Source organism: Triplophysa rosa, linkage group LG1, assembly GCF_024868665.1.
Source record: "Triplophysa rosa linkage group LG1, Trosa_1v2, whole genome shotgun sequence".
NCBI lineage: Eukaryota > Metazoa > Chordata > Actinopteri > Cypriniformes > Nemacheilidae > Triplophysa > Triplophysa rosa.
Genome location: NC_079890.1, coordinates 23,218,722 through 23,238,065, shown reverse-complemented (window position 1 = coordinate 23,238,065; position 19,344 = coordinate 23,218,722). Strand labels below are relative to the sequence as shown.

The 19,344-nt window shown below is 37.3% G+C and overlaps 1 protein-coding gene across 7 annotated transcripts in view; it reads right to left on the bottom strand.

Moving 5' to 3' along the window:
- sorcs2 (sortilin-related VPS10 domain containing receptor 2) overlaps positions 1 to 19,344 on the bottom strand; it is a 168,650-nt gene that overhangs the window by 66,212 nt on the left and 83,094 nt on the right. For all 7 annotated transcript variants that reach the window (XM_057345141.1, XM_057345148.1, XM_057345166.1 and 4 more), the window contains exon 3: positions 12,455 to 12,554. In XM_057345141.1, coding sequence (XP_057201124.1) covers positions 12,455 to 12,554 — 100 coding nt within the window. The remainder of the gene's footprint in view (positions 1 to 12,454; positions 12,555 to 19,344) is intronic.

Genomic DNA, 19,344 nt, shown 5'->3' with positions numbered 1-19,344 from the left:
CTTTTGCTGCTGTGTGTGTGTGTGCACTTTATACAGTAAAAGCTCATTACAAGTTAAAGAGTCCATGACCAAAGAAGCAATTTGTAATACTTATACTTGGCTAAACGATGGGCTATAAAAGACTGCTTAATTGCCTCCTTAATCTTTAAAGCTGAGCCAAAAATCTTTGTTTTCAGCATTTAAGGACAAGATCCATAAAAAGCTGTGCTGTCTTCGACATGTCTAGGTGGTGCCAAATCGCTTGTCTTTTCTTTGGTACCTTGCTGAAAGTAAAATTTTTCAAACAACCACCATATAGTACAACACATATCTTATTCTCCTATCTTGGTCAACAGATCAAACCATATACTGAACATTTCCAGTAGTGTGGAAATCTATTCTATCTCATGTCGATGTCTTCAAAAAAGACAGCAAGTATAAAATTCCCTTGCAAAGAGAAAATGGTAGAAAATCCTGCTAAATTCTTAGCATTCTTTATTCTTCTAATAAAGCAGCTATAAGGAGTCAAGTGAACATCTCTTTTCCACCACTGTAAGGACTTTCACCTAAAAGAACATGATTCCATGACTCAGTTACTCTTATGGAGGCTTCCTTTCTGCTGTCCGCACTGAACGCTGCTTTACTTCAGTCACTTTCAAATCCATGAAGTAAACTTTCAAATGTCAAAGATATTGCCACTGACTCTCATGTCTATTTTACTCTGTTTCACGACACCGAGCAATGTGAATTTAATCTCAGGCAGTACGCTCTGAATACAGCTCCCGAAACTCTTTTGCACTGAGACTGTGGTCTATATATATTATATATTATAAACACAGTTAATAAAACACATCACAGTTTGTAAGACTTGTAAAAAGATCAATGCTACACTGTTGAACTACACATAGAAAACAGTATAGACGGTTTCATCTTAACATATAAACAAACGTTATTGCGCATACGCACTTTTGTGACCCCAACTGAACTTAGGGAACACATTCACAAACAATAGAGTGCCTGTATATTATTTCTGATAACAATCAAAAGAAGTCAAAAGGCTAAATTTGTCTCTCCAATACTTTGAATTTAGACTCCGATACCAAGCTCAACCGCTAGATGTCAATGTACCATACGGTTTCTTTAAATGCGACCTAAATACAGTTCAACAAATTGTTTATTTAATAAAATGAACATAACAATTCAACAAAATGTTTATTTAATAACTATTTGACAGTAAAATAATAATACAAGTTAATATGAACATAAATTAAATAAAATATAAATACTTTACTAATACTATTATTAGACACTAGCCAAACACAAACCGGAAGTTAACTGGGGGTCAGTATTACTAGACTGTACTATACCGTAGAGGTCTTCACGGAGGACCCGGGACCTGAGGACCCGAGGGTCCGGGTCGAGTCCAAATCTTATTATTTCGGGTCCCGGGTCAATTTAATATTTTGTGTAATACCCGAGTCGATTAAAATTCAGCACCGTTTGTGTTTTGTAACTTAGTTTCAACTGGTAAAATTAGGTGAAAAAAAAAACACGAGCGAGCTGAGGTTGCTCCTGGGCAGGCTAACTGAGCGTTCCCACCAAACGCGACTTGGGCGAATGAATCGCGGTATTCGCGCGTGAAATTCGCGTCAATCGCGCGTGAAATTCACAACAGACGCAAGCTCGAAAAAATAAAATGGCGGCCGAAACGCCCGTTGGAGCATAGTTTTGTATAAATGTAAGTTTCATTTTCACTTTCAACAACTTCTGATTGCATTTCTAGCGAGAAATTAGTATTGTAGTTTTTAAATATGTGATTAGTTATTGCAAAGACGCTCTCTGTTTATAATTCAAATAGACTTCAGTTGCGCTGCTTATCTGTTTCTCTGGGCTGCCTTCGTGCACAGACGCTGCACGTCACTACTAGAGCAAGCTCCTGATTGGTTAACGCGGCGCGAATTTTCGCCAAAGTTCAGATTTTTCAACTCGCGCGAATCACGCATCAAACGCCCGAAACGCTCAATTCGCGCGAATCGCGTCATTCGCACTTCTTCATTCGCGCAAATCGCGCCGCAAGGAGGTCTATCGCGTCTTTGCATTGACTTAACATGTAAATCATACGCGCTTAACGCTTCATTCTTGTCTGGTGGGAACACACAGTGACGCACATGTGCAAGTCATGTTTCTATGGCCACCGGAGCTTCAGCAGTGACAAAGTGACTTTAACAATTGACGATTGGCTCTTTTATTTAGAAGGCGGGACTTATTCCACCATCGCGCGCATTGCAACTTATCCCATTCCATGTTTATATTGATATGAATGAAGCATCTTGTTATATCTTAAATTGTTGTTCAGACTCGGCTCAGAGCACATAGATAATAACAAAGTAATGCTGCTAACCTCATTTGAAGCCTTTTTTTAAAGTTGCCAGCCAGCGCCAGCATTTTTTTTACATTTTCAATAAACTTATTGCTCACAGTACATTTTCTGTAATGAATATATGCACAAACAATATACCAAATGAAAGAACAGAGTTTGCCGTATTCTTCTATCTTCATTTGTTCTTTTTTGATCACCTAGTAAATGGGAAGGTTTCTTCAAAAATGCGGATAGGTTTCTTCAAAAATTTTGATTAAAAAGCTCACATAATTAGAATTTTTTGTTAAAGACTCTGCCCAGATTATATGATTAAAACAGATAAAATATTTACCCCTAAAAAACAGATAAAATATATACATTCTAGATTCAGAGATGCTGTACTTTTTCCAAAGGTGTGTAACAGCGCCACCTGATGTACAACAGTACAAACACCGACTGCCATAATAACTCGTCTTTGGCAGGGAACCGTTGCATTTTAAATGACTAGATAACTCGTCAATGGCGGGGAAAGAGTTGAGCATGTTCGTTCAATCGGCAAGAAAGGAATAACATGGATACCACATTAGCAATGAGGGTTGCATCACAATCCGGTACGAGGGAGTAGTAGGTAAGACAAAAACGTTTATTTTTGCAACTTATTTATGGATTTAACAGCAATTTGCTGTGGAATTTGTGCTGATCGGGCCCAGGGTCTGTATTTCCGGCTGGGTTCGGGTCTAACTTTCAAATAATAGTCAGGTTCGGGTAGTAAATTTATGTCATTTCTCCGGTCTTAACGGGTTCGGGTCCAACTTTCAAAATATTGTACGGGTCCGGGTCGGGTCTGTGTAGCACAATCATGGGTCTCTTCGGGTCCACATTTTTTGACCCATGAAGACCTCTACTATACAGCTGGTTAAAGGGATAGTTTACCCAAAACATGACAATTCTGTAATTATTTACTCACCCTCTTGTCATTTCAAATCAATATGACTTTCTTTTTTCTGCAGAACACAAAAGAGGATGTTTTGAATAATATTATTACACGGCCCATTTGAATGCTTGATTCTGATTGGCCAGTCGCGACATTCCGAGGGTTGTTATTTTCAAATAACAACCGCTCAAAACTAATAACACCCTGTAACCCAGATGCTGCAAATCATTTTGAGAGGGGCAGTTTAATATTACACAAAAATGAATTATAAATGTGTCTTTTAATAACATATATGACATTATATTTACAAATGATTAAACCAATTTGCCTGTTCGTGATGTTTGAACATCGTTTCTTACTTTTAAACCGAAACTAAACGGCTTTTCCTCGCAGAAGGTCTGCATTCGGTAAAAATGAGCTAATAAAATATTTAAAATTCACATTTTATGTTCAGTTTTTTTCTCATGTGTCAAGTAGCCGTGTAATAAGCGGGATAATGTACAAGCAGCCGGCTGTTATCGCGAAATAAGCCCCTTCAGTGTGATACAAGACCCTCCTCTTTGCGTCGGGTCCTGATCACACTGTCGGGCTTATTTCTGCGATAACAACCGACTGCCTGTACATTATCCCTTACTTAACAAAGGGGGGTACCCATTCACTGCTGATGTATAGACACGGAACCAATGCAAGGGAGTACCAGCATTGTTTGGTTGGCAATTTTCATTTTTGGCTGAATCTCTTTAACAGCAGCTTTCTGGTACTTCTACAGTATCGCTTGAGAAAGATGTCTTTTGTAAAAAAGAAATGATGACCTTCAAATCACTGAACTATCTGATCTGTATAAGAAACAATAGTGAAAGTGTTAACTATTTACCAAAAGCACACAGTGTTGAAACAATTAGAAACAAAAGCTTAAAAAATATGTTTCTTTCTTATTTTAATGGCCATTTCCCATTAATGAACCTTCTTATCTCTAGTGGGGACGAATCTTACATTATTTCCTGAATAATTACTTGCTGGAGTTCCACCAAGAGATAACGCGGGACAAAGGAAGTGAAATTTATGCCGTTTGAAATTAAACTGTTTGCTTAAACCTTTTGTCTGAACTACGCAAGCCATTACCAAAAGCCGGCCAACACTGAACTACACTGAATGCATTATTGCAACATCAGCTGCTGTTCATTTCAATGCTAAATATTTCTCATTAGAAACTGAGGAAAGATAAACCTTATCTTTCTTAAGTGACTTGTGATTAAAAGAAATGTGATTTAAAGGTGCAGTGAACTAGGACCACAATTTTAACCCAAGTTTTTGTTATATAAGAGGGAATCATATTCAAGCGAACATCCTGTAAGTGTCAGACCTGAAAACGCCCTTATTGACACGAGGCCCAGTGAACGGCAGGTTCTGGAATGCACCCATCTATAGGTTGAACACCGCCTCCACAGAAGAATATCAATGCCTACTTCTCGAGCCCCGCCCACTGGTTCGCGCATTACAGTACTGAACACAAGCTGCATGAAACCAGATAGAGCGAGTGTAAGCATCATGCCATTAAAGATCGCAAAATATTGTGCAGTGCCTGGTTGTGGAAGAACACAGTCGCTGCATAACCTTCCTTCTGATTCCGACAGTAGGAATGTGTGGTTGAAGTTCATTTTTAAAGACGTTCCATCTCACGTGGGGAAAACATTGAGCGTTTGTTCGCTTTATTTCAATGCGGATTCCTTGAACAAGTCTTTGCGGAGAGTCTAAAATTAAAAAGCAGTGCTGTGCCGTCAATATTGGATCCGATAGGAATGGCGCAGCAATCTTATGTGAGTAAAACATATTTGTACTATGCGTCACTATTGCTTTGTTAGTGATCGCTTGATATGCCCTGACCACTATTCACACGTGATTAGTATTACCTGGGGACCTCTAGTCATTTGTAATAATTGTAATCGGCATCTCTGTGATTTGGCGGGCTCATATATCATTTTTCAAGGTTTTATCCACCGTTTGCGAATAATGGAGGCTGCTTTGAAGTGTTTTGATATTATTTCTGGTGCTGGGTCATATCCATATCTGCCGACACTGTTGTTTTGGCCAGGAGTCTCCCGTTTGTATATTTATCATGAAAACTATAACATTTGAGACCCACGATCACGGTGATCTTCTGTCCGGTTCGCAGGTCTTAAATGCTGACATGTACGGTCATATATCACTAAACACCATACAACTATAGCCTATACAAACTATACGCAAAGCCTTGCCATCACATCCGGGAAATAAGTCTGTAAATTTGAGTAAAATCACGTTACGTAACATTACGTGTCTAACCAAATTCACATAAGGCTCCAACTAAGTCAACTACGCAAGCTGCTATGCAATCATAGCAGTGGGCGTTTACTTCCAAGTCTTCTATGCGGCCCGCCCTTAAAAACCGAGCGTTTCTCCAGCCGGCCTCAAAACCAGGGTAGAAAATAGCCTATTACTTATTGATTTTGATGGTTTTGAATGTAAAAACCACGCAAACGTCATAAGTAGACATCAGACAATAGTATAAAACAATAAAAACGTCCAGTGCACTGCACCTTTAATGGAGGTCAGATATATGAGAGACAAACAACAGCTTTAATTGCTTTCGTTCTAGCTTCGTTCTACTCGTCTGTTCCCTCTGACGCTTCTTTCTGTGTCTTTTGCCCCTTCGTTCACGCTTGGTTGAGCTCTGCACTGTAGAAATATGAAGGCCAGACGCTATGGTTTTGGGTCAGTGGTGTTTGATCCAGCTCCTCTATGCTGGGACTCTAATGCCACATTGATTGACATTGTAGTACTGTGACCTGTGGAGTGTCACAAAGCACACTAGAGCGAGACGATATAGATGAAACAAAAATAGGACACTACACACCATAACCACGTGTATATTAACAACACCATTGTGGTTTATCCAATATTCATCAATAGGATTATTTCTGTGAGGTAAAATGTGTTGGAAGTTCTCCGAATGGTTTCTGGGGCTCATTGTAAGCACCCCAGACAGCGGTACCATCAAAGAGATTGTGCCTTAGAAGCCTGAAAGTGTCTATTTTCATGAAAGCCACTCTTTCCCAGACACAGCAGAAAGCACATGCATTATACGGCCCTGTTCAAAACACTCTTTGTGTTGACAGTCCAGGTGAGCTTGTCCACGATTAGAAGATAAAGGAGTCTGACTTGGGACAAACTTTCTCTTGTGGTATCATCACTTTCTTTACAATTTACTTTGCAGGCACAAGCATCTAAACAAAAGCCTTGTCCTTAGATGTACTGCATATCGTTTTGTGTTTTCGCATTAATATTAAGCGGTTGTGACGGGTGCTGAGAACACAGATATGCTTTGATGAGTCTGGTAAATTATTGAGTGTGTTTACATGCACAGCCTGACACTGATTTTGCTTAATAAACAGACGATGTGTAAGCTCATGAGTGCCATAAACAAGGTTCTTTTATTTTGAAGGTCGGTATAAAGGGATAGTTAACCCCCCAAAAAATTCTGTCATGATTTACTCACCCTCAAGAATTTATTTGTTCTGATGAACACAATGAAAGATATTTGGAAGAATGTAAGCAACTGAAATGTCTGGAGCACAATTGACTACCATAGCAGAAAGAATTACTGTATTTTATTTTGTTCTGTTGAACACAAAAGAAAATATTTAGAAGGATTTAGGAAAACAAATAATTCTGGGACACCTTTGACAACCATTTTAATGGTAGTAAATGGTGCCTCAGAAATGTCAGTTGCTAACGTTTCGCCCGAGAGACATTAATAAATATAAAATCCAGCAAGTAAGTTCTATATCCTGTTCGTGAATAGACACGTGTGGTGTCATTCATCTCCCTCTGGCTGGTGGAACTATTTTGTATTGTAACGCGGCATGATTTCAGTCTCTGAGCTAAAGGTCCGAGGCTATACGCCCTTTTTCACAATGACGTCACTTAACTTCTGCCGTTTTGCAAAGCAGTGTATCATAACATCCGTCTTGCAACAAACAAGAAGAAGAAGAAGAAGAAGAAGAAGAACTTCCGTTTTGCCGTCGCGCTGGAATTTAACAACAGTGAGAAAAAAACCTGACAGAACACGTATTCAAGTACTTATCCTAGCACCTTCGCTAACACAAAAAGAAAACAAAACAAAACACTTACCTTCATAATCAAACAGGTACTGTTCAACGAAGAATTTGTGTCCTTTCTCTAGCTTTGATCTTGTCGTTAGCGAAAATTTGTCTAGCCGTATTTGTGGCAGATGTGCAAGCCACTTGGTAAACTCCATTCTGAGGCGCTAGCGGAAGTAACTTCTTCTTCTTGAGTTTTACTGGCGGTTGGCAAATCAGCTTATAGGTGCATTACTGCCACCTTATGAACTGGAGTGCTAGCGGAAGTAATGATACACTGCTTTTTTTTCTTTTTTTTGTAATGATACACTGCTTCGCGGCAGAACGGAAGATGCGTGACGTCATGTGAAAAGGGTGTATTGTATGGGATTCCTTTTGTGCCAATAAAAATGAACGCAAACTTTTAAAAAACGAACAAAAATATACAATGAGAAAGAAAAAAAACACTCTGATAATGACAACAATAAACTTAATTGCAAGAATGTGACATTTTTTCACATAAACTGCTCTTTTTCTTAACAATTTTCTAAGTTTCGTTTTGCAAATAATAGTTTTGAATTCGCTGCTAGATTTTTCATTTGCGCTTTCTGAGTTTTTGTTTACGCTTCTCAATTTTTTGTTCGCCTTTCTGGCACAAATCTCACGTGTGGGCGGGACTTATGGCCACTTTACTCTCATTGGTTAGTGAGATTTGGATTGACAGCTCCCTGACCAGGAAGTCGATACTGAAGACAGTGCAGCGGATTAGAGAGCAATCTGCTTGCGGTTTTCTGTATTGTATTGTTTTAGTGTTTGTACTTAAATTACTTTCTTATTTGTTAGTATATTAGCAAGGTTGCCAACTTTCACGCACTTAATAGTAGGACACGCTTCCAGGCTCTATCATGCCGTAACAACAAGCCAACGTCGAGTAAAGACAGGATAGATAGCCATATTCACATGCAACTTTACATGGGTTTAGAGGCCGTCAAGACAGCAGTCTATAATTTATAATTACAATGATATCAGGAAAACGAGATGCCTAGTGAGTTTTGAGGAGATATACAATAAAGTGTTATGCTTCCAGTTCATATTTATAATTTATAGATTATAATCGTGGTGGCATTTTATGTATTGTTTCTATCTTTAAATGTTTGTTTATAGTTTAAGAAGTCTCTCTTCTGCTTTTCTTTAAACTGTTTTATGTAGGTGTGTAAATACATAATGAAATTGTTGTTTGCAAGAGGCAGACTAAATGAATAAAACATTCTAAAGGCCTCTAATTATGTCACCTTATGAATTTGTTTTGTTGTAGCGTTTAAAAAACATAAATGTCATTTGAATGTATTGGTACTGTTTTATGAGGTGTACTTTCTGTGAATGTAAAGAAAGGGGTATAATACTGTACATTCACCATGAGTTTAAAAAGAATGATAAAGTACTTGACTTATAAGTGGACTTAATTCTTTAAAAGGAGACTATTTGCAAGATCGACATCGTCATCCTCCTCCTCAGCTGGACACAAGTCACCCTCAGGTACATTTATGTAACCGAGATAATAAAATCGCTTAGTTTCTCTGTACAGTAACTATGCAGCAATGTTTTCATTTAGCACGTTAATTTCTCACAACCCAATAATCTGTAAAGTGTCTTTATTGGATGTTATAATGCAAGTTGTTTGTTCCTAAGAAAATAATCTTAATAGTCCATAAAATAATACCTGACAAAAAATATAAAGCACACAATGAACGCACTTAGTAAAGACAGAATTGCTACTGTACAGGAATAAAACTTTTAGTGATTTTATTTATTATCTGAATTACATTCATTTATCTGAGGCTGAGGAGGACGATGATGAGGAAGACGCTTGGATCCACACCGCGCATGACTTACCAACTTCAAATACCAATTACTAATATACTAACTAAATAAGAAAGTAGTTTTAAGTACAAACAATAAAGATAATAGCATGCAGATCGTTCTCTAAGATTCTTTGCACTGTACTGTCTTAAGTATCGACTTCCTTGTCAGGGAGCATCCAATCAAAAACTCACTAGCCAATCAGCGTAAAGCGGCCATAAGTCCTGCCTACACGTGAGATTTGTGCCAGAAAGGCGAACGAAAAATTGAGAAGCGTAAACGAAAACTCGGAAAAGCGCAAATGAAAAATCTAGCAGCGAATTCAAAACTATTATTTGCAAAAACGAAACTTAGAAAATTGTTAAGAAAAATAGCAGTTTATTTGAAAATCATGTCACATTCTTGCAATTGAGTTTATTGTTTTCATTATCAAAGTGTTTTTTTTCTTTCTCATTGTATATTTTTGTTCGTTTTTTAAAAGTTTGCGTTCATTTTTATTGGCACAAAAGGAATCCCATAGTATTGGCCCCGCCCGTTTCGCTGTAAGCCCTAGCGCCAGTGTTTCCAGGGTCGCGGTTTTCCCTCACAATTGGGCTATTTTGAAAATGCAGTTGCGGGAAAAATATGGAGCCGAGGGTTGCGGGTTTTTGGCCTACTTTCATAATGTACTGCGGCCGCCAAAATGTTTATTTATATTCTAAGGATAAATGTTAATTGATGTGATTCTTAATGTGTATTCATACTCTGATGAATACCTGGCAACTCCAGGACCGGCTCGTTCTCAAAAGTGTGGGGAACGAGTGTCTGACAGGCAGGCTACAGTACAGGGAGGGACGCGGGAACTCAGCTCAACCAAAGAGGAAAATATAGCGGTGGTATTAGACAATGCGTCCGAATTATGCTTTTACCAATGTTTCGTAAGGTGCATGTCAGGTTACACAATGAAAGAAATCACTCGTGAGTGTTTAACTGTTGATTCTACCGGCTGCCAAATATCACGTTTGAGCAGCGCTATACGCAGTCTAGAACAACTAAAACATTGACATGCTTGTACACATTATACATATGCAATAAATTTAACCATGCTTATTTCTTAAGCAAGTTTTTGCATGTCTTACGAAGAGAAAACACGTTTCTCGTCCATTTCCGTGCGTGGCCTCGAGCACACGTGGGATCTTTTTTAAAGGGACGCTCCACGCAAAAACGAAAATTCTGTTATGGATTACTCACCCCCTAGTTGTTCCAAACCTGTATAAATTTCTTCGGTTGAACACAAAGATATTTGGTAGAATGTTAGCAACTGAAAATTCTTTGGCATCATTGACTACCATAGCAGAAAAAATTATAACGGTAGTCAAAGGTGACCCAGAATTGTTTGCTTTCCTAAATCCCCCAAAACATATTTTGAGTTCATCAGAACAAAAAATATATACAATACCTAGGAAACCATTCAGATAAGTAAATATAGCAATAGAAACGTCTTTTGGCAGTTGTTAACTTTGAATTGACACCGGAAAATAATTGGGCTAGTTTTCATTCCCTTTGGGCCGGTTTTGAGGGGTCATTGGGCTGCTTTCAGGAAGCTAGTTCGCAAGATCCCTGTGACCAGCAGCAATGACAAGGTATGCTAACGTTTACATGATGACTAGCTAGAATTCTATGTAATCTAGTTCAGTGATGGGATGGGACTACTTTGTATTTAAATACCTTTGAAAAAAATAATTGTATTTTGTACTTAAATGTGTTTAATCTTAGTATTTTTGTATTTTCACACTGAAATACTTTTTCAAGCCAATCAACCTCCTTATTAGACTGCATGGATGGGCAGTGTTTCAAATACATCCATTTGAAATACAAAATACTATTATTTTGTAATAGTATATGGAATTTAAATGCATTTAATTTAGTATTTTTTTGTATTTGTTTGTGTATAGCCTAGTTAATTAAAGAAATCAGCAGTCTAAAGAGGTTGATTGGCAAAAAGTATTTTGTATTTTGAAAATACAAAAATTCAAAGACTTATTTTAGAATGTTAAGTTCTACTTCTGTAGTTATTTTGGTGAAAGTAACTCAAAAGTAATACAGGAGTCATACTGCTCCGGGTGTACGTGTGTTCACCACTTGCTGTGCGTGTGTTCACTACTCTCTGGATGGGTTAAATGCAGAGGTCACATTTCGGGTATGGGTCACCATACTTGACAAATAGGTCACTTCACTTCACAATGTAACGTATTACAATTCGGAGACAGTAATATTGTAAGGTAAATGATTACTTTTAAATAACAGTAACAAGTAATCTGTAATGTATTACAGTTTGGAAGTAACTTGCACAACACTGCAACTTGAGGGTGAGTAATTAAATTTTGGGGTGAACTGTCCCTTTAAGGATGGTTCAAGGAAAACCTGAATGGCATTACCTTAATTTAAACATGTTCATTGTCCTTTTGGCGGTTCACTCAGTTTGCACATGTACTGTGCATATGTTTGTTTACTTATTAATGTCAAAACAAGTGGAAACCCTAATGATTTTTTTGCATTGACAATGTCAGGTATTTATGAGCTGAGTTTGGATGGTTATCAGTGTTTTGTCTTACATATAACCAGAATCATAAACAGCGAGCATTTATTCAGACATGAAGACTGCTGTGAGGAGATTGCTAATGAGCAGGAGAACCTTGTAAACTTTATTAGGACAAGTTTGACACGCTTGAACATGTCATACTTGCTCTAGGGTGATCATTACCATCAATCTACATATGGGGAAAGAAAATTCACATGACCTTAAACTCCCCACATTTAATTACACACACACACACACACACACACACACACACACACACACACACACACACACACGCAAGGGACATATTTATTAGCTGTATTTACATATAATTTAATATCATGATTTGAAAAGCACCATACGGAGCTCCTAAGTGCTATTTTTGATATTTTAATCGCTGATCTGTGCTTAAACATGCACCGCTGCCAATAACTTCCATTTGAGTTCTAATTGCAAAATATCTGTTCATGATAATTAATTACCACATTCACAGAGCCGTTCATTAACACACTGGTGAAAACATAATTCATATCATATAATGAGCTCTGTTTCAAAGACATGAAACCAGAAACATGAAATCAGAGCACTCCAATGACAGCAACGTTCACAAACTACGCTAGTGTCTAGGTCAATGGTGTTCTTACCTTTTTCTTATTAGTGGGACAAATGTAGAAGTTTGTGACTATGATAGTTGTCCCAGGCATCAGGTTAAGCTTGGTGTAGGTTGTCCCATAATCACTGGATCTGCATTTAGTAAGGGGAAGAGAGAGGGAGAGAGAGAGGAAAGAGAGAAATGTCATCATAACATTATCACAGTTTAATTACACTGACTCACACACAGAAAGATATGATACACTCATATGCATCCAGAGAGACTCATATACAAATAACATCTATTTATTCACAGGACTGAGACGCAACATAAACATGACTCACATCTAAGAAGTCTTTAGATGAAATTTAGTTTTTTCTGCAATGTTAACATAATGAAAGATTAAAATACTATATGACATTATGGGGTTGTTTCCCGGACAAGGATTATTTTAAATCAGGACTAGGCCTTAGTTAAATTAGGATATTTAAATCAATTTAAAAAACTTATTTACAAACAACATTACATGCTTGCATCTTGATACAAAACAATCGCACTCTTATGTTTTAAGTTATGTCAGTGCAAGTTGTTTTCGATCAAGACACCTCTAACATTTAAATTAGTCTAGGACTAGGCTTAAGCCCTGTCCGGGAGACCGCACCTATATCAAGATGTTTATACCACGGGGCTGTTGAATGTTTCAATCTGATTGGTTGACAAACATTCTGTGGGTATACATTAACTATCAGTTAAACGCACACCTATAAAGGTGTTCCAGGTCTGCTGACCGCATTACAGTTCCATATCACTTCGCCAAGTTTAAACGACAGAAAGGTTATACTGTAACCCATGGTGGTTCTCAACCCTGGCCAGTGAGATAAATAAATAAATAAAAATAAATAAATAAATAGAAAAACAAAATGCATTAATAAACACTGATAGCCTACTGGTTCGTTTTCCTCTTCAAGCTGCTTATAACTGATAACAAATATATTTTGATAGACCTACTCTTTCAAAAGTTTGAGTGATTTTTTTTTTACCGCTGAAGATGGAAACAGTACGAGGAACAAAATAATTTATTATCACTGGATTTTCTGTCTTATCACCGAAAACACGCAGGTGTGCGTGCAAAATATGTATTCTGTGTCTCTACGCGGTTAACAGTGTGTCATATTTTCCTTCACAAAGGCCGGTAAAGCACCACAAACTTGAAGCACGACTGCGGGCGAGTCACCCTGAAACTCATTACAAAGGCAAGCATGAACATTTTATATGCCAATGTTAATTTATCCGCTAATGCCAGCTGCTGCATAACGTGAAATGCAACATAAAGTAACATTTAAGCCAAAAGAAGTCGTATTGTATATTAAAAGATTGAATGACATGCTAAAGATCAAAGCACGTATGAATTGATTGAAAAATGATTGAAGAAATGTAAGACAGTTTGTTTCTGTAATATGTCTTTTTGAAAGATATTTCTCATTCAGTCTCAAGCAAAGAGTGCAGCTCTGTTCTTCAAAGAGGCACGATGCCATAAGCCAATAGCGCTTCAGTGTGAGCCCTGTCAGAGTGTTTCATTGGTTGAATGTACTTGATGAATACACCCTACTGAACGAGTAATTTAAATCAAATGAGATTGAATGAACTAGTACATGCGTTCATGGTCTAATATTCTCTGTGTTGCAACAATGCATATCCAGTAGTTACTGAACTTTTCTGAAAAATAAAGGTAATGACGGGGTATAATTTTATTCTAAGGTCAAGCAAATTATGTAAAAATAGTTCAATCTTTGTTTGGAACATTTAATTACACATCATCCAATTCATTACATTACTTAATTTGGCCTAGATTACACTTAATTTGGCCTAGATTACAGCAAAATGGTTCATATTAGTACATCATTATTGCGCATAAAATGTATTTTGATTTTGCACCGGTAAATGTCGCGCAAAGGCCTAGTAAAAGAAGGAAACACAGGCTATCACACCAGCATCAGCATTGGTTCTAAGCACTGGTTTGAATACCCAAGATATTCTGTAGAGTTAATTAGTTGTAATATTTCAAAACTGATTTAGCTTCATACACTGTGAATTACAATAACTGAGAGAACTATTGCTAAAAATAGAACAGAGACTTGAGACTTGACTTGGACTCCACTTTAAAGACTTGAGACTTGACTTAGACTCGACCTCAATGACTTGAGACTTGTGAACATGTCTGGTACACGGCAAACGAAATGACTGCTATGATCACTAACTCACATCCTCTCAGCCCAGCACAAAAAGTCAATAGATGGACCCGCTCAGACAAAATTAAAAAGATCTCTACTCTGCATAAAGAAACTAATAAGAGAAATAATAATTTGCTGCAAACTTTACATAATGTTTTAAGTGTGGACAGACTTTGCTATGAAGGAAATAGTTAGATCAGGTTGTAATCGACTGATGGAATCTAATGGAATACTGCTCACTTTCCCTGCGTTCCAATTCGAAGGGCTCATCCCTATTACTTTCTCCAAAGAGCAGAGCTCTTGTGTAAACTCTAGAGCGAATAGCACAATTGTGTGTCTCCTAACGTGACTGTTTAAAATACACTTGGCGAAAGGAGCGATGTTTTGTATAGTACCCCTTTCCGAAGTGCCCTTTAGAGGATGATACATCCCATTTCGAATGCACCTATCTGAGCAACACCCTGTTATTTGATTTTTTGCTTGCTGAAAAAATACCCTGTTTACCGCAAATAGTAATTTCTAAAATGTACTTAAAGTCAACTTTTGTGTGTTGCTACATACTGTACACATTGGAATATACACTACCCTTTAAAAGTTTTGAAACACTTGACTGAATGCTTAATCTTAAGGTGTATGTTTAAATTTTAGCCAAAAATGTAATTCTGCCAACTGAGTAGTCCTAAAACTAACATTTATATAACAAATAATATTTTTGAAATGGATGAAAAAGCTGCCCAAAAAAACAGCCATTAAGAGCCCATAATACAATATGAAATATGTAGCCTTCCCAGACGGAGACCTCAAGATGCTGGTTTATACAATCCCAAGAATACAATTTTGCTAATTCTAGGCAAAGGGAGGCTATTTTAAAAATGCTACAGTATAACATGTAGTTTTGATTTCTATTGAATGCTTTAAGTCACAACCTAATTCCTATAGTTTTAATTGTGTTATTCTATAGTTTACAATTATTCTAAAATGTGGAAAAAATATAAATGTAAGTGTATGTTCCAAAAGTCTGCTATATTGGCCAGCACAATGCACATCAGAAATTACTGTTTTTAAGGCCAAACAAGAAAAACTAGTCAGAAGAACATCATAGCTTAGTCATAAAGGATCTGCATTGAGCAAATTCAAAAAGCAAGTCCTGCCAATGTACAACAGAACAATTCACCATCACAAAAATCAAACCAAGCAGAGAGCTGTGGACTAAACCTGCCTGACACTGCCAGGACGAATCACCATCACATCATAACACAGTTATGAAAGAACAGGAAAGGTCAGAAGGTTACATTTAAAGTCACTTTCCCTTTCTTTTAACAGAGAAAAGTTAAACTCCAGTGCCACGCAGGTCTCAGAAGGAGACGTGCTGCTGACAGCTGATACAGAGCACACAATGTCGGATCAAAGTATAAACCTCAACACAAATATATGGCGCTAAAGACTTCCCCCATAGAACTAATTAAACAGACCTCCTCCCTGGAGCTCCCGCTGAGCGCACATTTTTGTTTCGTACTTGACAGAACAGAGGAGCAGAGCAGAGGTGTTTACGCTAGTTCAGTTTGAATCAAAGAGCGAGAGAAGGAAGGGCAGGTGGAGAAGGTGGGCCACCACTAATCACTGATGTCAGGTGAAAAGAAATAGGAACTTCCCTCTACAGAATGTGTATGAAAGTGACTGTGCAATTCTCACCATATTGCTATTTACTCACACCTTTAAATACATATGACTTCATAAAACAAAAAAAGAACATTTTTTAGGAATATTGATGATGGAGGCTGTCAGTGTTTTGTGTGTCATGTAAGAAATAAAGTCATATGATTTCAGAACAACATTATTTATCCACCCTCATGACATAAGGGAAAATGTACATTCATCTCATATTAACCCCACAAAGTGATCAAGAACTGTGAGGCAATGTGGTGTGATACATTAAACATACAGCCTCGGAAAAAATAAAGAGACCATTTCGAAATTATTTTCAGTTTTTTTCACAATTTCCTGTATATAGGTATGTGTTTGGGTAAAATGATTATTTTTGTTTAATTCTGTAAACTACTAACAATATTTCTCCCAAATACAAATATTGTTTCTATTCGCATTGATTTGCAGACAATGAAAACTGGAGAAACAGGTGAAAATAACAGTATTTATTCTCTGTATTTTTTGTGACTTCAAATACTGCATAGAAAACAAGTGCATATTCATTTTTAAGCAATACAACGGTAATATTTAGGAAAAAATGTAAACAATCCGATAACCTCCATTTTTATGAGAGTTTTCATGTGTATTGTCATGCTGTCAGTCTTTCAGATTGCTGTTGGATGACTCCTGAGGTTTGATTTTGTTGAAATTCAACACACACTGCACTGGAATGGCCACAATACATCCAGAAATGCTGATTAAATTAAAATTTGGAATGGTCTCTTAATTTTTACACAGCTGTAATATATAGTAGCTTACCAGGTCAAGATGACTTTCAGTACCAGACTGACCAATCAGAAACAAATTCTTAGCAGTATAGTGCAAAATCACTTTCTTTTGTATACTTACTGTTAGTTCTAAAACGTTTCATGACTGGATTTGTTAAACCTGTTTGAAAATAGCAGCCCAAAATACAAAACACTGTAATTCTGTACACATATGTCTGCTAAATACTAACATTCCCAATAACTCTAATATGTAAGCTGTTTGATAAAGCCTGTTTTATGATTCAAAAATAGCACACTTCATTACCAAAAAGCCATGCTAATTTGATCCCAATTCAATTAATTTATCAAAAAAACTCATGCTTATTTTGAAGCAGAACTGAATTCCTAACACATGCCATTTATTCAGAAACATTGCCTCTGTTAATTAGAATAAGCAATTAGACAATGAAGGCGTTCAGCATCTCCAAAGTGGAGGAAAACCTGGCAGAGGTCATCAGCGGTGCTGCTGAAGCGAGCGCCAGGAACAGCCAGCTCATTAAGTAAATCCTCTCGTGGAGTGAAATGTCAGAGGCCTCAGAGGAACATTATGTAACTAATAAAGCTAATTTGGAGGATTGTGTGGCACGCTGCGCATCGGTTGCCAAACTTTACGCTAATGATGCTAACTTAATCGGACGGCTCATTTGATGCCACCGATTAGCTGACAGGAGTAATGCAGCTGGTGGAGGAGTGCAAGAGATAAAAAAAATTCATGTAAAAAAAGATGGAACGTGACAACAGGGAAAATATTCTGCTTTTAAAGTTCAAAGTGATTTCTGTCACGGTACGTGTGGAAGAACCCAATTGCAGGCAGCAGAGGTTGAAGGGGTTAACAAAAACACTTATTATTAACAAAAAACAAAACAAAGACCCACGATGGGGTATCACAACATAAAACAGGATAAATAACAGGACGAAGACTGACACTAAACTAGACTAAACAGCACTTGACATAATAAACTAAACTAAACTAAACACTTACTAAGATAGACGAAACAGCCAGAACGGGACCCGGAACAGGCAATGACTGTAGACGCTTGACGAGCAACAAGACAATCTGGAAACAATGACTGAGCCAAGGACAATGAAACATGAGGGTATTATATAGGGAGACAGACAAAGGATAATTAGCAAGGGGCAGGTGTGGGTAATGAAACACTCAGGGAAAGTTAACAAGGAAACGAGATGGCGGGAACAAAGACGCGGACCGGAGAGAAAGAGTATGGAAGGCCGAAAGGACAATAATCTCTCTCTCCTCATAAAACCTAAGGCTTTGTCATGGCTCTGCTACAAGACCAAGAATAAACATGACATGAAGAAGCAGAGTCATGACAGATTTCTAATTATAGTACTTATTTTCCAAAAAACAACCTTTTGTGTAAACTCAAAAATTAATACATCAAAAAAGAGAAAGATAACAAGTGTGTCTACAACCCAGCGTGATTAAGCATCTTAATTTCCACATAAATCAGATCTAAGACTCTGAAGACAATTCCAACATGTTAGGTACAAAATACGCAATACTGACATCAACAGTGTCATTCTAAAACCGATCTACAGACCATGATGTAAGCCCTAAAAGCCCTTTGTTATGTATATTAAAGCTTAATAAAGTCACGAAGCAAAGATCTAAAGCCAGTCTGAATCTCAGAATAAATTATATTATTGCCACAAGGGAAGGTGAACTGTTTCCACGTTTGGAAATTAACTGAAAACATTATGACTTCTTAAAGTATTCATTTGGGATCATGAGTCATATTCTGTTCAGACACTCACTGTCATATTAAATCAAGGTTTAAAGAATGAAAATAGACTGTGTGGAAAGTTCATTTTTAACCCACTGCTCATTTTGTTTGTTTTGGTGGGTCACGTACAGATTCATATTTTCTCTTCTGGATTGTTGCGTATACTGTATTGTCTTATTGTTTATTTTTAATATATTTATGTCTGTTGCTGTTTTTGAAATTATTTAGATAACCATAACATCTAAACTTAACAACTGTAGCTCAACTGATACAGCATGGCACAAGTAATGTTGAAGACATGTTCATGAAAGTCTCTTTGGATAAAAGCGTCTGACAAATAATGTGTGTTATTTTTCAAAGATGTCTACGTCAATGTGCTTTTTTGCTTGCTGATGGATCTCTGCTAAAAATAATCCACAGTGTGACAAGTGTACTTGAGACAGGGGTTGTATGCAATCCTTCAGACAAAACACTTTAGACATGAGTCACAGCAGC